The sequence below is a fragment of the Sturnira hondurensis genome, unplaced genomic scaffold (genome assembly GCF_014824575.4).
Source record: "Sturnira hondurensis isolate 20B ecotype Veracruz unplaced genomic scaffold, ASM1482457v3 Scaffold0014384, whole genome shotgun sequence".
NCBI classification, from domain to species: Eukaryota; Metazoa; Chordata; class Mammalia; order Chiroptera; family Phyllostomidae; genus Sturnira; species Sturnira hondurensis.
In genome coordinates this window covers 7,349,724-7,367,572 of record NW_028087015.1, presented here as the reverse complement: position 1 = coordinate 7,367,572, position 17,849 = coordinate 7,349,724, and the positions used below count along the sequence as shown (strand labels likewise).

Here is a 17,849-nt window from a genome sequence, read left to right as displayed (position 1 = left end):
TGCCAATACTATATTGCCATTACTGATACTGAACGAATCAATAAGTGACTTTAAATGCAAAAGCAATGCTGCCTTTATTTTATGTATGCATAAAATAAGCCATTTTGCAAATAAAACCCTCAAGATGAATGTGAGATCATGCTTTTCCTTAATTTATAGCTGGTATGCTGCTGACTTTTATTAAAACTTTCATTTTTATTCCAGCACATAGCAGAGTCGTCTGGAGTCTCTACTGACACAGAAGGAGGTGATGAATCAAGACGCCCCACTAAGGCAGAGCTTCTCAAAGGACAGCTCTGACATCGCTAATGGAGCTGCTTATAAATGTGGCTTTTACTGTGGGGGCCTGGCTGGCTGCATGGGTGTGGCCCGAGCAGTTGGGCGGGGCCTCCCTCTCAGAAGGGTCCCATGCTCGTGAGAATCATGTTCTTGCTGTTGCTGCCATGAAATTCTTAGTATTCTTTGAATAAGTAATCCTGTATTTTCATTTACATCAGGCTCTGCAAATTATGTAGGTGGTCCTGTGTGGATACGCTAGTCTAGAATTAAATAAATTCATAAGACTACAAACATATAGAAAATTGGATTCCTCACTTACCTCAGCTTTTACTCACTCACATAGAGATCCTGTGCTTTTTAAAATGTCCGTGTCTGTGCCCTTTGGAAGTAGAACTTGGGAGCTGCCATTAGCACACACAGTATTTTCCATGGAATAGTTTTATGCTTCTTGGCATCTGGGTAGCTACCAGGTAGGAAATTAATAAGTATAGAATGGCCCTAAAACAGGGTACCAATACTTCACTTTCTGCTTAGGGATGAAATCATGCAACCCAAGCTCAATGTGCTCGCCTTCAACTAGGTAATTCCAATCCAAAGCACCACCAGAAGAACCAATGTCCTTCTGATACTGGAAATATCAGTGATTCAGGTATCACTGGGTTGGTGTATTAGCAATCTGACATTGTACCAAGATGACTTTAAACATGGTTGATGTGGTTTATTGAATCTTTAAATGTTGAATTCAATAATGAGAAGGTTATTTCTTTTTCAAAGCCCTCCCATTCTTCTCATCTTAAGAAAAAAGATTTAATTTGTCTTCTATATCTTTTAAACAAAGAGGAGACAGACATCAGGCTCAGAGTCATTAGCAGGTCATAGTATCTGGCTTGAATCTATTTAGCCCTTTTACATTGTATTTTTAAAATTATCTTCTATGTATAATAAATAAGACAGGTTTTCTAGTAGTATATGAAGCTGTATTTTTAAAAATGCAGGCCTTTAAATAAAAATGTAAATCCACCAAAAAGTACTAAATAAAAACAGTTCAAATGACCCATATATGTATCTTAAACTGAGGAGGTGACACAGGAGTGATCACACTATTAATGACATCACTTTGTTATTAATAAGAGAGCTTTATTAAAGGAAGCCAGATTCCATTCAGAGGAGAGCCACAGCACTCTGCCTTGTGCGTCATCGGCCTCCAATTCATATATGTTTTAGTTATTACTACCATAAATCATACACTGTTCTAGTTACCACTCAATAGAAAGTCATAAAAATCACACTGCACAGAATAAAGCAAAGTAAATACTATAAGTCTACAGAGGGTAAACAGCAGAAATGATAATCCCAGTAAACTTATTAGTCAGAAAATCTCTTACTTCGAAAGGTCAACAATACACGCTCACTGTTTATACATATAAATGTAAAATCTGCTACATAAAAAGGGAAAAGTCCACGTGCTCTACTAATAATATAGAGAGGAAGTCACTTTATTTTAATAATAGTTAATTTGACCAGAGGGCTATCTCATAAAGGTCATAGAAAGGAAACTGGTTGGTTTGAAATTACCATAACATAAGAATAGATATAAACTATGGACAAATATTTACTCTAAAATAACATCTATAGGCAAAATCTCTTCAAAAAGGCTTTCTATTATTCAATTTTAGTTATTCTACAGACCCACTTTAGAGAAGTGGTGCTTAGTTTCTGCCAGTTCACATTTCTTCAAATTGTCATCCTAAAAAAGGAACTATGGAAGGCGCTTTTGATTTCTCAAAATCTTGGCATTTCTTTTATAAGCTTAGTTCTTGGTGTATAATTTAACAAATGTGAATTCTAAGAGATAAGGATTAGTCATCGGAGTTTAACAAGGCAGTTATTCAGTAATTTCTTAAGAATAATAAGTATATTTAAATAAGTTTTTCAGAAATGCAAGAGGTATAAATTATCTTAAAATTATGAGCTAAATATTATTAAAATGTATATATTTAACAGATTAGTGACACTATCACATATAAGGATAGGAGATATACCAACGTCAAATCACACCCATCTAGTACCTGTAGGCCCAGAACACACATACATGCACACACACGCACACACAAAGTCGTGGTGACAAAGTCCACATACATGGTTAATCATTGAGTTTAAAATTTCTTTTTACTACGGAATGAGAAGCACAGCAATGGGAGGTATGCCTCTCAATCAAATAACAGGTACTTACTAGATGAACATTATACAGGTAGTGCTTGTAAAGGCAAAGACTCATGTGTGGAGGTTCCTAGTTTTTAGAAAGTTATGGTCCAACTACACAGTCAAAACACAAGCATGAAATTGAAAAGATCATAAGGGAGAAAGTGCCAAATAAATGGCAAATCTCACCAAATGAACTCACACAATTTGGCTCTGTACATATTCGTTCATGAAAGCAAGAAAGTCAAGCCACTAATCCCAATGTTTTCACTCTCTTTCCTCTCATTAAATATGACATTTTATTTATGGCAAATTGCCCCCCCCTCAAAAAAACAATCTCAGAAATGCCATTTTAAAGATGAAAGAGATAGTATTTACTCCAAGTTCCAGAGAGATTTCCATTCTAAAAGCAGATATCTTGCTAAGTCAAAGAGACTACAGCATAATGAAGGGATCGGCATGAAGGCCGGCCCAGGGAGAGAAGATTGTTTTGAGGTAAGAGGGGCCGTGGTCCTCCTCTCCGGCCAACCAGTCATGAGCAGTCAGTCTGTGAGTCAGGCCAGCTCTGGTTACCAAGCCGTTTGCTGCTCTGTTGCTTAGTGACTTGAGCCTGCAAACCATCATTTCCAGCTTGCTCTTCTGGAACCAAACCTTAATAGATTTCTGACTTGATCTTTCTCTCTAGATCTCAAGTCTTTCAGGCCTTTTTCTCTGAATTGTTGAAAATAAAATTATCCTGATTGGTTTTCCTTTTATGTCAGTCTTACTTAATAAGTACTCTGAATCAGACATATATTTCTTCTCTCCATACACATACTTTTATGAGAAAAGAAGGATGTCTACATGTCTATAGGCCACATAGGTAAACAAATGAACTGAGATTTCATGCCCAGAAAGATGTGTCCCTACCCTTCTGTTAACTAACCACTATTTTGTAAAATCATTGAACATTCACTGTTGTGGCTTTGATATACATGAAGAGTAAAGTAAAAAAATGTGAATGTGGCTCTTGGCCCAAAGGGAAGTAATGCTGAAAGAACAGAGGATGAAGAGTTAGTCATTTCCAGGTTCAAGTTCTAACTCAACTGATTTCATCTCTTGGGTACACAACAATTTTTCTGGGACTCAGCATCTGCATATGTAAAACACAGGTTTTACATACTTACTCTAAATCTTGTCATGAAGGGTTAATACAGAAGGTTCAATATACAGAGAGTACTAGACACATAGCAGGAGCTAAATCATTAATCACTATGCTATAATACATTTAAGGTTACAGTTATGTTACTATGACCCTATTATGATTCCAAAATTAAACCAGATAATTTCTTCTCATATCAACTCAAGATCTCATTTTGAGATCTCATTTTGATCTCATTTCATCTGAAGTAGCCAGAAAGTATTTATGTCCTTAAAATTGAACATAAATGATATTTTAAATTTTTGCATATATAGTAGAAGAGATGGCTATGGTAAAATAACATATAATTAAATGTATAGCAAAAGAAAATTTTAAATTGGAATTGTTATTACCTACAGATTTCCACATTTCCTCCCTGACACCTTGACTTGGCTGATGGTGTCCTAGAATGAATACCACCAGTACTTCCATTGTGAATGTACTGCAGCCTCTTTATGAGTCACAGAATAAGCACAGAATTCTGTCTCGTTTTTATCTATGTGGCATCCACCTCTCTCACAACAGTGAGTTGGAACTTGTTTTAACTTATCTTAAATGTACTGTAGTTTGTTATCATTTTGTAAATTTAATTAGTCACTTTTTTTAGTTCTATATCAAATGCCTTTACAACCATATAAGTAGAGTCTACAATTCAAGAAGTTTGAGTAACTAAGGTGATATTACATGGCCAGCAGAGCTGGAAATATATGACTTCAAACTATATTAAATCCATTGCAGTTTTAAAACATGATACTTTTTCCAAAAGCAAAAACATTTAAAACATGAAGTAATTTTGTTACAGTGGTGATAATAAAGCTTCTTCCTGAAACCATTACTTGAAGAACAATTTTGGTAGCTTCCTATGTTTAAAAAAAAAGAGGGAGGCTGAAGCTCATTTAGTTACCTTCTGTCACAGAAGTTTGCTATTTATAAGAAAATGTATATAAAAAATAATGTTCCAAACAAAATTCATAATTTAAAAATTACCATAATGAACTTTGAGATTCAAATGTTTAATTTTCTTATCATTCAACATTCTTCCTTACAAGGAAGACCTTTTGCTTGGAAGTATTTTTACCACTAGTAGCAATGGCTTCAGTTGGTTACCTTTTCTTTTCTTTAAGGTAAATGTCAAAGATCACAGGAAGTACACACACATCACAAACTGCCAGGTCACTTCCACGTTATTTTCATGTTTCCTCTCTAACTATTTGTCACATATTTATCTTTGTAATTTCTTAAATATCACAAGTCAATTGACAAGTTCTTCAACAGGAATGTCTTCCTGGGGTTTTCTGATTTTAGTATAAGTTAATACAATCTTTCAAAACTATAGGCACCCTTAACTTGCACTGCCCTGAGATTCCCCTGAAGACACATAGCCAATTACATCAGGGCCACAGCTAAAGATCTGGCCAACTGGCCTCGCCCAATGTACTGGCATAGTTTCCTGTTGTTCTCACCAAGTGATCTTCCCAAAAAACCTCCTCCCCACGTCCTGGTATCACACTACACTCACAGCCTACCACTGGGTCCCCACCTCCCAGGAGAGCACCAGCAATGACTTTCACTGGGTATCCTCACACAAGGGACAGGGAAAAGATAACCTTATAGTCAAGTAGGGCAAATGTCTGAAGGAAGGAGAGTTTCCAAAGAGAATCATTAAATAATGTCTTTGAAAAACTACTCCACTCTCTCTCTCTCTGTTTAACCTACAAATTCTTTAAAAGGATGGATTTCTCCTTGATGGGTGCTAAAATTTCACTTGAGGAATGTTTAATATACTTCTTTCTTAAAACAACTATAAAAGCAACTGCAGTGGCTGAAGAAATTATGATTCAAGAAAGCAAATGTTCACTTCTAAATAATTTTATATCTATTGCCAATGCCGAGTAAAGAGAAATTTGTAATAAGCCACACACACACACACACACACACACACACACACACACACACGGCTCCTAGAAATTTTAAAACTTTCCTAAAACTGTACTGAAAGAGGCCTTTCAAAAATCCACCTACAGAAACTATTTTGTTGTTCAAAGGTGCTATGAAGTGCTTCTACTCCGAGTATGTTAAAAACACACATGCATACACAGAAATGTTGAAGATAAGACATTCAAGTATTACCTGGACTCGACCTTACCCAAAGAAACTCTACAGCCTAATTTCACCTAGGACACTTCCCTTCATTCAGTGCATAGAACACAGTGTAAACTAAAGAGAAAACCTGAAAAAACATAAACATTTTCCTGGGTGTTCAATTTTCCTGAAATAAACTTGCACTGGAAGTTTTCTTCACCAGAAATTGTACTGATCTTGGAGTTGCTGCTGACAACAGAGAGAAACCCCTACTCAGATGAAAGCACAGTCCTGTCTATCATCACTGGACTATGAGGTACGAGATAGTAAGTAAAACAGAGTAAGAAAATCATGGACATGAGAAGGTTCTAATCTAACACAGCACCAGGTGTGTTCAATAAACATTGGCTAGTGAGTAATTATTACTAATAAACATTCAAGGAATAGCAAAAGGAAGATGTGCTAGAGATTTGGAAAAAGCAGCAGATTGCTTTCAGTTGGGGGTAACAGAAGGCAGCTCTCAGGAGGAGAGGGATTTGAAAGACATGCAACAGAAGTAGGTAGGGAAGAGGCACCAAGTCCTGCAGCTGTGCCTCCGCAGTATCTCTCCCTTCTGCCTTCTCCTTTCCCATGAAACAGGCATACACCCATCATTCCTTGGTCTCTTCACATATATACTTTTTAGTCCAATCCGTCTACAAACAACTTGACAAGGTAATCATCTATAAACTAATGTAAACTAATGCTAAAGTAAAAATGCAGGCAGACTAAGACTGGAATAATAGATGTATCACACATAATAAGGAATGCATTAGCTTATAATGATACTAAGTATCTATCCCTAGGCAACACAAAATAATTTATAGATAACTCTACTTAATAACTCAATAAAACCATAATGACAAAATAGATAGTATTACTATGCCCAAGAAATTGCATCACAGGGAAATTGTGACATATATTAAGTAACTTGTTGAAAATCACACAACTAGTAATCAGAAAGTCAGAATTTAAATTTTAGTAGTCTAGCCTCTGTTTAGACATTCTCTGTACAAGTCATATAGCATCTGGTGTAGTGTGTCAGTTCAACACCCTACTCTTTAAATGGGCCATGACAATTCAAATGAAGTCTGGGTAAAAATCACCAGGATCAACCTGGTAAATATAGCATATAAAGGTGAAATAACTTAGGGCACCTTGTTAAGAAAAGAAAAGAATTTTTCAAAACCATGCTAACATTGAAAATATGATTAATAGAGGTACCAAGAATAATAGCACAGGGCCCTGGCTCTCTGGTGAGTTACTCCAGGCCTTTTTTGAAAAATTAACTTTAGTTTTTATTGTTGACACTATTATATATGTCCCATTCCCCACTTGCCCACCTCCACTGAGTACCTACCCCACCCCTTCCCTCTGGCCTCTTGCATTATGGAAGAGAGGAGAGATTCAAGCCTTGGAACTTTCAAAGCAGGTCTTGGGCCCCTGGTGACAATTACAGAGAAGGAAACTTCAATTATATATTAGAAAGGACTTTCCCATCAATATGGTGAAAAAATTGAATTCCTTTGTCTGACCTGCATTCAAGTGTGCAGAGATTGTAAATGTCTGGTCATTATAGATGTTATCCTATGAATTTAGTTATGGGATGGAGGGTGAACCAGGTAGCTTTTAACGTACTGTGACTGAGATGGGCTAACTATTCACCAAATCTGTTTTGCTTTATTCCTGGGAACAGACAGGTTAGGTTTCCCTCCTTTCTTTGTAGTTAGGTTTGGCCATAAAACTAAGTTCTGGCCAGGGAATACTAGCATAAGTGATGCGTGTACTCATCACATGCTTGGCCTGCCCCACACATGCTGTCTTCCATAGTCTGTTTCTTTGATTCAGCTGAGCCTAACAACCTTGCAAATCATGTGTTACAAATAGTGGAACAACAGGATGGTGGGATCCCATGTCCACGAAGCACCCCAAAGCATGCTACCTCCCCAGGGGAAGCAGCAGCAATAAATAACCACGCACAGTGGCAATCCACTGAGATTTGGAGAGCATATTGAAACATGGTTACCTTAAAATAAAATAGATGCCTTCCAATATGATTTTTTTTCAACTAGAGTGCAAATTATTTGCTAAACATAGCTCTTGCTAACTTTGTGATCAGTAGTACAAATGAAACATTTTGGACTCGTAGGGATTAAAATATGCATATCAAATGGAAGGGAAATCAGGTGTAAGAACCAACATTCAGAGGTAGGAACACACCAGGTGACACAGAACAATCTGGAACAGTTTTTAAAATTACATGTAGTGCTTATAAAAGCACAGATGAAATATTCGTCAAAAGGTACTTGCAGATATTATAAATATTTTGGAATTCATTGAACCAATGAGAAAAAATGTGAGGTACTCTTTCCAGCTTCCTTGCTGAATGCTTTTAGCCCATGAGGACTATTGTTTCCTCTTGAGTTACTGAGAATTGATATCATGATTTTTATTTTTCATTTCCATTGCTCTTTTGACGCCTCCCCGATCTGGTTGAGACCTGACACACCACAATAAAATATTGGAAGAATGTGTGCTTTTGGAGCCTCTCCAAACAGCACCAGAAAAGGAAGTGCCAGAAATTTCCAAAGAAAGCCTGTTTTCGTGAGATTTCCTGCCTTCCTTACATCTCAACATGTCCAAATAATTCAGATAACCTTCAGCTGAACTCTAGGTTGCTTCACTCAGATAGAAAGCAAGCAGCAAGCAGCTGAGTTGAGGCTTATCCATTCAACAATGGGTATAATGTAAAAACTCCAATATTTAAACAACGGCATCTCAACTAAAAGGGACACTGGATACTAAAATTCTGGGCTTGACCCTTCATGAGCTCTAGCCAGCTTCCTTGCTCTGGCACCTGACACCAGGTTTCAAGTCACCCCTCTTCCTCATAGCATCTCACAGTGTTTATCTATACTTTTCATTCACTGCTTATGTCTGACAAAAATTTTCAATAATATCGTCCTTATTACAAAAGTCGCTGCTTTTCCATATTCTCTTTAAGATTGAAAAATTCAATGTTTGTCTTACCCCTCTTATGAGCATTATATCTAACTAAACTTAGAAGTGCCATTTGTAAAAATCTTGGGGAATATAAGAACACTTCCCCCATCAGAGATCTAGCTATTTAAAATTAAAATTCTGAGGTCAGACATTTCTTTGGGCAGGATATGCCTTTTATTTCCTTTGTCATCTATTTTTTTATCTATGACATTAGTGCATTCCTGGATGTGGCCATGTTGCTAATGTAGATTTTGATTCTCTCTACTTGCTATTTCTTTCCTAGAAGTCTCGTTTCTGTTTTGGTTTGCTTTGCTTTGCTTTGCTTTCCATTCCTGGCATAAATTGTTTGTTTTCTACAAAAAAAAAAAACTATAAAAATCATTAAATTGGTTTCTCAGGTAACATGCTCATTAATTCTTTTTGTTATGTTTCTTTCAAATCATAAGTAACACTCATTTTACTAGTATATAGAATCTACTACTAACTAAAATTAACTGTGTGCATCACAGACGCCTCTCTCTGGGGCAGAAGAATAAGCTCACATCATAATAAGCTCACACAACGGCTTATTTTATTATTTGCTTTTCCAAGAGCATGAAAATATCATGAATCACCTAGAAAAACTGATGGAAGCACGTGTATAAAACAAATTCATACATTATAAAAAAACAGAAACACTCAGAAAGAGGGTTGAAATATTGACACAGTAGTCAAAGAATTTGAATTCAAAGAACACAACAATCTTACCAAGAATACAATATTACCAGGTGCTAGCCTGCAACTTTCTGCACAGAATCCCTAAACTCACTCTTTCTTTCTCTCTTTCTTTTCTTCTCTTTTCTTCTCTTCTCTTCTCTCTCTCTCTCTCTCTCTCTCTCTTTTCTGAAAGGCATATCAGAGATTACAGACACATTAAAATGAGGAGAAATTCTACAAGAACACACTACACACACACACACACACACACACACACACACACAACACATCTCTGTTCAACTGGGGATCATGAAGAAAAGAAAGCAAGCTACAATTTTCCTCCTCTCTTTTCTTGGTCCTGTCTTTCAAAATCCTGTTGTAGAACCTGGCAGGGACATTAGCTGAAGAAATCAGAAAACCGCCACCACATCAGTATGGGAGGAAAACTGCATTCTTATTGACATCTGGAATCCAATTTTCTTGCAGAAACTTGCAGTAGGTACTGAACTTTGAGAACCACCCACCTCAACAACTCTTATTACCAATCTCAAGGATTCTGACCCTGACTTGGACATCTGTAGGATTTATTGTTAAGGTAGATTATTTATGATAAATCACAGGTGAGGGAAGATAATGGTACTCCCTCTCTACCCCTAAAGTGAAAGGCGGGAGGAGCAAAAATCACTGGGGGAACGGCCACCATTTCCAATGATCTGTGCAAACCTTACCACGTATGTGCCACAGTGAAACGCCGCTGTTTGGGGATGTTGCTACTGAGAAGCATCCTGCGCAGAAGCCTGGGGGAATTTCTCGGAGAAATCACTGGAGAGAGCTTGGGAGAAATCGATCTCCTTGCTGCCTTGGACTTCTCGTGCTGCAACAGGTTTTCCCGCAAGGATTTCACAAGATCCTCGTTCAGCCAGGGATTTGAACAATGCAGATTATCCACTTCAGGTACGGTTAAGGTGTCCGGGCTTGGCGTCTGCTGAGCCATTTCCACCCCCTGGTCAACTTTGTACAGTTGGCACCAATCCAGGGCAACGTGGTTCCCTGGCCTCTTTCCAGTGATTGCTTCGCTCCGAGTCCTCCGAGTCCTCCGAGTCCTCCGTCTGGAGAAACGTTCAGGGAAGCAGCTCGGATCACGCTGCTGCTAGTTCATTCGGTCGCCTGCCTCAGTCTCTCGAGGAGACGGGGCTGGCTGCAGAGGAGCGAGCGCACTCCCCAGCGGAAGCCTATTAAACGTCACCCCTCCTTTGTCGATCCCCTGCCAAAGATCGCCCCGGAGCTCTCCTGCCGCGAAGGAACATGGAGGGAAGCCGCCGCGCTAGCCGGGCTTTGTCAGCGCCACAGAGCAGCCTGCTAAACTATTGGAACTAATGCGCCGCAGCTGCTGGAGTGACTTCTGCTTATGTACATAAAAAGTGCTGGGGGAGGGCTCAGCCTGCAGATGCCTGCTGCTCAGTTGTTTGGCTGGTCTTTCCATTTGCTTATTCCTGAATCCAAAGGAAAGAAAAACTTTGAACTTGACCTTCCTCTCCCACGAGGGCGGTTTATCTCCCTTCAGTCAACGTTCATAAAAGAAAATTACTTTGGTTTTTACAAGGAGAGGATAAGCAAGCATTAGATAGACAAGGAGAAATATTTCCTCGCTTACCGAACTCAGTCTGGTACACCTTTAAGACAGCTCAAGAGAACGAAAGGAGCCCTGTTACCGCCTCTCTCTCCGTAGTTAGAAACCAAACAAAACGTTTCAAAATACCACGCATGGAAAACACTACAGGTTGCTGTTGTGTTGTACAAACCTGCTCATCGTGGCCCTTTCCAAGCATGGAACAACGCACTGTACATCCACAAATGATTTGTTATGACGTACACATTTAAACCAACAACCCTTCAGAGGGACGAATTGTTTTCATAATATTAGTTAAAAATGATTTTAAAGTTTCAATTATTCCTTATGGTATGTGTAATTCTATGTATTTAACTATAAAGAATGAAATAGATCTAGCTTTTCATAGTTATTTTCTCAGCTGTCTTCTAAGATTATTATTTGCAGTTCAAAATAAAGGAGAAAAATTACTTGTCACCTATTCAGTTTGCTACTGGAAAAAAATATCACACGTCACAATTCAAGTAGTTGAGTGATAAACTCTGCTCAATCTTACATTATAAATTAAATTATACACTCCATGAGAACTGCATTGCAAGGGCACCCAAACTTGAATAGAGACCACCCAGTAGGCTAGTGATGCTGCTGATAGTTCAAGATTAAAATCAAATCGCACTTCTCAGGATCTACAAATATTTTCCATCTTTTAAAAAATAAATGCACCATAACTTAAGAAGGAGTCACAGAATGCATCCAGATAACATGAAGAATGGAATAGTCTGATTCAATTATTTTGGGGAGGGTTCTATTTAGGTCAATCCTAAAAGATTGTTCTCTCTCTCTCCCTGGTTGTTCCACCTTAAGTTTTAATTCTTTGCCTTTAAAATGTTATAGAAAAGAGTGCTCTGAAATTCTGAAGCACAGTCAGCACTTGCTGAACCTACAATAATTTAATGAGACATACTTGCCATGACTTAATCAGAAAATCTGCAAATATTCAAATTAAAAACACATCAGGGTATGCTTGTTTTTATTAAGAATTTCCACCCATACAACGACTTTCCTCCCTGTGCAACACTAAGTGGCAGGGTCCATTAGTTTAAAGAATATACATATTCTTCCAAACAAGCAGCCAATTCCTTTCAATGAGCCGAGGGGCTGACAACTGCAGCAGATGTGCAGACCTTTCCCTCAGAGGGTTCGCAATGCAGTGACTCAGTGGACAGGGCTGGACAGTGCCTAGGAAGAGCAGAGATGCCAGAACACCTAAAAGTGATGGTGTCAGCCACAGAAAAAGACAGTGAAAATGCTACGCATGGCTGCTGAAAGAATGCTGAAGTGGAGGAAAGCCTGAAGAGGGGATGGGTCAAAAATTAATGGAAAGGAAAGTAAGAAATGCATGCCAGAATTAGAAACTAGAATGTTCAGATAAAAAGGTAAGCAAGTTTTGTTCAAAAATAAAAAAAAAGCCAAGCAGTCACCAGATATAAAACTTGTTCAGGTTTGTGGAAATGAAAATTCCAATAACAGGATAAAGTGAGAAAAACAAAAAGTAGGAGGTATAGGACATGGCACTTAAGAAATTAGAAAACTTTCATACTTTCTAAAGACTTAGTTCACTTCAACAAACACTTGTGGGCAATTGTTTTGTCCTAAGCACCATATTGAGTGCTCTAGGATATTTAAAGAGTAGCTTGGTGCCTGCCCTGTGAGAGTTGATAATCTAGTAAGGTAGATAAAGCAGAAAACAACTGACATGACAAAGTATAGCTGAAGTACCCAGCGAGAGCCTGGAAGCGGGAGACATTTAAACGTCTGGCTGTAAGTAAAGAAGTGTGATTCTCTGTGACAAAGTCGAAGAATTCATGTGATTAAGAAAGATACGGGCCAAGCACCGGGAAATTCATTGCTTTCAGGGGTTCCAGGTTCTGGTTCTTGCTCTCAGCGGCCTTCTCTGAAGAGTTCAAGCCTGTGTTCTCTGAACAGGATGCCATGGGGATGCTCAGAGAGATCACACACCTTGTTGACAATCACAACCAAACTAAAGCAGAAGATATAACAATGTTCTATTAAAAATTCATGGGGGGTTGTGTTGAAAAGTAGACTAAAATGAAACAAAAGCACTCTGCAAACCGGCCCTTGCTTTGGGATGGGACATGTTAAATAAAGGGTTCCTGCCACGGTAGAGCATGGGCAGCGGCCCTTCACAACGTCCATCACCAGCCTTATTTGTTTAATTTTCTCATCTCTGTGATTATCCACCTGAACCCATCAAAGGATATAGGACATGCCTGCTGCTTTTTGAAGATAAAATTCATCTGGTTTTGAGAATTCTTTGCCACCCTCTTGAAATAACTTGAAACACCCCGCCATGTTTCAAAATCGGGCTAGAAAATCATTGCTTTTGGAGGCACAAGTTGTAAAGTTCTCGGCATAACCAAAGGTGGGTGAGGTTTGGGTGAACTGGCAATTTTCTTTATAACAATGCAGAGGGTCAGAGAAGCTCTTTCAACAGAAGCACCACGTACACATCTTGCCTTTCTTTTGTAAAAATGAAATCTCTTTAAAATTGGCTGCCAGAAATGTCTCTGGAAAAAACAGTACTGGACATGACAGCCAAAAAAAAGCCTCAGGTTTTAACAAGTAGAAATGTAAAAGTGGGTTAAATGTTTTGATAACATCACCTGCATCTAGGACAGCAGATAACATCTCTTCACCACACAAACAAGGTTTTCCAACAAACCTTGCTATGGGGTTCCAAAATTTGCCTTTTCAGATCATTCAGAATCCTTGGAAACATTCATTTCATTATTCATAGGTAACAAAGCAAATGAGAAATAAGATTTACATAGGCTCTGGTAGAAGCACTGAACAGTGTGCCCTTGTCTAGGTGGGAATAAGCAAGGCTGGATTTCCCACACCTGAGAGGGAGCAATGGTGTAGCTAACTGAAAAGAACGGATAAATTAAAATGATTTATACTTGACCACAGAATGCATTCTATGCTTCTTCCAACTATGTTTCAATTAGATAAATAGTGTCTTAAAACGAGGCTGCTTTTTAAGTTGCCCATCGGATGTGAACGACGGAAATGGCGTGAGAGTGGTGGGGGTTGTGTTGTCTGATAGTTACGAGGCTGTGTTTAGAACCCAAAAGCTTGTTTTGTGCTCAAGCCTTGGTACTTTCTAGCTGTCACTTGACTTGTCTGTGGCTCATTTCCTCATCTTTTAAATATAAAAGAATGATAATCATAATGATAGCTCTTATAGAAGAATGCTGAATATGTGTTACTATCCAAGCCAGAAAGTGTTTAGAAGAGGGCCTGGTACAGAATAAACATCCAATAAATGAAACCTGCTACTAGCTGATACACATAACTTATAAAAATTCACACTTAGGCCCTGGCTGGTGTAGCTCAGTGGATTGAGCACGAGCCTGTGAACCAGAGGATCACGGTTCAATTCCCAGTCAGGGCACATGCCTGGGTTGCAGGCTGGTTCCCTGCAGGCCAACTCCCAGCAGGGGATCCACGAAAGGCAACCATACATTGATGTTTCTCTCCCTCTCTCCTTCTCCTCTAAAGATAAATAAATAAATAATCTAAGAATTAAAAAAAAATCCACACTTAGTAAATAGATATCCACTATGTGCTAGATGTTTTCCATTTTATTTCATTTAATTCTTGCAATAACTCTTTAGGTGTTATTTCATCACCACTATGTTACTGATGGAGGCTTACTATGGTCCAGTAACTTGTCCAGAGATTTAAAGTTCAACAAGGCACAGCTGAGATTTGCTTGTCTATGAAGTGTCTGTGAAGGACCTTCTGTTTCAACTCTGTACCAAGACACCCCCTCCCCCAAAAGAGCTGATCCGATAATTAAAGTTGATGATAGATATTTCTATGGAAAACAGTACAAATCTGGCTGAACTAAGTCCTTGGTCTAGTTAACATTGAATTCTGTCCTTGGCTTCACTCAGGACTTGGGCTGTGACAACCTGCAAAGCCTGCCAAGTCATGACATTCTTACAAAGTCATGGTGTTCAAGTAACAGCAACTCGAGGTGGAATTCATGAGTAGCTTTTTTTTTTCATTTATATGCCTGTACTCCTCTGATATAGAGGAATTTTGATTAAACTTCATGATAGTTTCCACTTTATAAAATAACATATTCTAACATTATTTTCCTTAAAATTTTCATTGTGACTATTTTCATTTAGCATTTAATTCATTATAAATTCTGATGATAAAAATCATTTACCCTTGTATCTAAAACCACATCTAAACATTGTAGAATAGGGCTTTTCAAAGCATCATCGTTATTGAACACTTATTGGGTGATGGGCTAGTTGGCAGAGATTAAAAAACAGTAGGTACATCTACTTGAAAAGATATACATAACCCTCCAACAAAGAAAATAAATGATAAATGTAAAAATAAAAATAGAAAAAATTGGTGCCTCAAGGGCTTAAAGGATATATATATATATATATAGATATATATATATATCTTCAGGTAAATGTGAAATAATGCAAAAAAGAAGCAAGACTTGAGTTTGGCCTTGAAAAATAGTACATGTAAAAAAATAATCAGTGTGGGCAAGAGATATTAAAATTTTTAACTCATTCCTATGGGAAAATTATTAAAATTTACTTGGTATATACTGGGAACCTATCCACACGGAATGGCAAATGTAGCCCAGACCTATTGGAAACCCGATAGGCACGTGCCAGCACACAGGACACCAAACCCACGAATCAGCTTTCCCACAGGGAAATCAGGCCTGCATTGTACCTAGGCTGCTTTGAGGCTTGCTCTTGCTAAAACCCCCTCACCCTGAGTTGAAGCAGTAAATGCTTACTGCATATCTTTAAAGTAACTTCCTGAAGTCTGTGGTAATTCTCCCAAGGACTGAAGTATAACCAGACCAATTCCTCTTATCATTCCCTTGCATTTGAAACATTTTTTCCTTGTTAATCTGTAGGAAGCAATCAGTAACATCCTTTCCTTTACTATCTGTAAAAAGTAATTACCTAAAGCAAACCTAAGCATAATGAATGAGAACCTTCTTTAATGTATGCTATTAGAAAGCCAATAGAAGCTTGTTAAGGCAAGGGTTGTAGCACTCTTTCCTTGAGAGAGTGGCCGTGCTATCTCTTTTCCTCCATAGGACTTGAGTGGTCTATGTGAATTTGTGTCATCTCATCCACAATGCCACAGACACTGCTGGCCAAAGTCCACATCAGGGATGGGTAAATAATATATAGGGAAATTTAAACAAGATTAATTTGGTGGCAATATGTACTATACTTTGGAAGAGGATAATTCTGAAGGCTGTTTATTTCAACAGTTTCATTTCAATATTAATTTGTGTAGAATGGAAAGAAAGGGGCTAAGATATAAGAATTAAAAGGATGAATTCATCAGCTCTATATGAGCATTCAAGTCTATAAGGAAGTCAAAAATAGATTGGACATTTCTAGATATCCAATCTCGATTCGTTTAATAGATTAGTTCACCTAATTAATCATGAAAAGACTGCTAATGTAAAAAATTATCTAGGGTTTAATAAACATATAAATATATCTGCTTTGAGTTATTTTAGAGCTACATTTTGAGCATCCAATGTGTTTTCCTAAGCTTAATTTTTTAAATAAAATGATTGAATGGGTTTATTCAAGATTAAATCTATTAAAATGGGCCTTTTCCTAGATTAAAACTAATTGTTAGGTCACACAAAACAGAGACAGACTCAGATAGAAAGCAGGTTGACAGCTGTGAGGGGGTGGTTGGGGGTGGAGGGATTGAGCAAAAAGGAAAAAGGACTCATGAACATAGACAACAGTGTGGTGATTTCAGGGGAGAGAGAGGAGTAAGGGGATTAACTGGTAATGGGAAAATACAATAAAAAAGAAAAAAAACAGTCATGAGGATGTAAATACGGCGCAGAGAATAGAGTCAATAATATTGTAATAACTATGTGTTGTGTCCAGTGGGGACTAGACTTATGGGGGAATCACTTCATTAGTTATATAAATAAATGTCTAACCACTATGCTTTGTACATGAAACGAATACAATATTAAAAGTCAACTGTAATTGAGATTTTAAGAAAAGTTTTTAAAAAAAGATGTGTCCCCCCAACAAAACTCCTAAATGTTAGGAATATCTCTATTGAAATAGTAAGTTAACATTTCATTTCAAAGAAAGGTTAACATTTTATAGTATGCAACCTATTATCAGAATCATTAACACAGCTTGTTTATTTTATTTCTAAGAAAAATTGCAATCATCAGAATCTTTCCTTTTGTTCTGATACATCCATTTTTAAAAAAGCTTTCAGGACTTCTGGCCAAGATGGAGACATAGGTAGACACACTGTGCCTCTTCACACAACCAAAATAAGAACAACAATTTAGAAACAAAATAACAACCAGAACTTACAGAAAAATTGAACTGTATGGAAGTTGGACAAGCAAGTGGTTAAAATAGACATATTCATCCGGACCGGTAGGCAGGGCAGAGTTGGGCAGCAGGTAGAGAGGGGTCGCGGCACTAAAAGTGGTGGCATCTTGGGCATGCAAGATGGCAGTGGGCGGACCCAGTGAGGTGGCCATTGTGAAGCAAGGCACAGCGCGAAAGGCGGCTGGCTGGCCAGGTGGTCCCACATTCACACGCAGATAAACCAGATGAAACTGGGGAGCAAGACACACCACGCAACTCAGGGTCCCAGTGCTGAGAAATAAAGCCTTGAAACACA

At 38.0% G+C, this 17,849-nt stretch overlaps 1 protein-coding gene across 4 annotated transcripts in view; it reads right to left on the bottom strand.

Annotated features, from left to right (window-relative positions):
• PDE4D (phosphodiesterase 4D) overlaps positions 1-17,849 on the bottom strand; it is a 1,308,441-nt gene that overhangs the window by 647,313 nt on the left and 643,279 nt on the right. Inside the window, exon 1 of one of the 4 annotated variants that reach the window (XM_037062900.1) lies at positions 10,210-10,930. The exons of the other annotated variants lie outside the window; for them this stretch is intronic. Coding sequence (XP_036918795.1) covers positions 10,210-10,475 — 266 coding nt within the window. The 5' untranslated portion in view covers positions 10,476-10,930. Of the gene's footprint in view, positions 1-10,209; positions 10,931-17,849 lie in introns of those variants that run through there. 4 annotated transcript variants of the gene reach the window in all.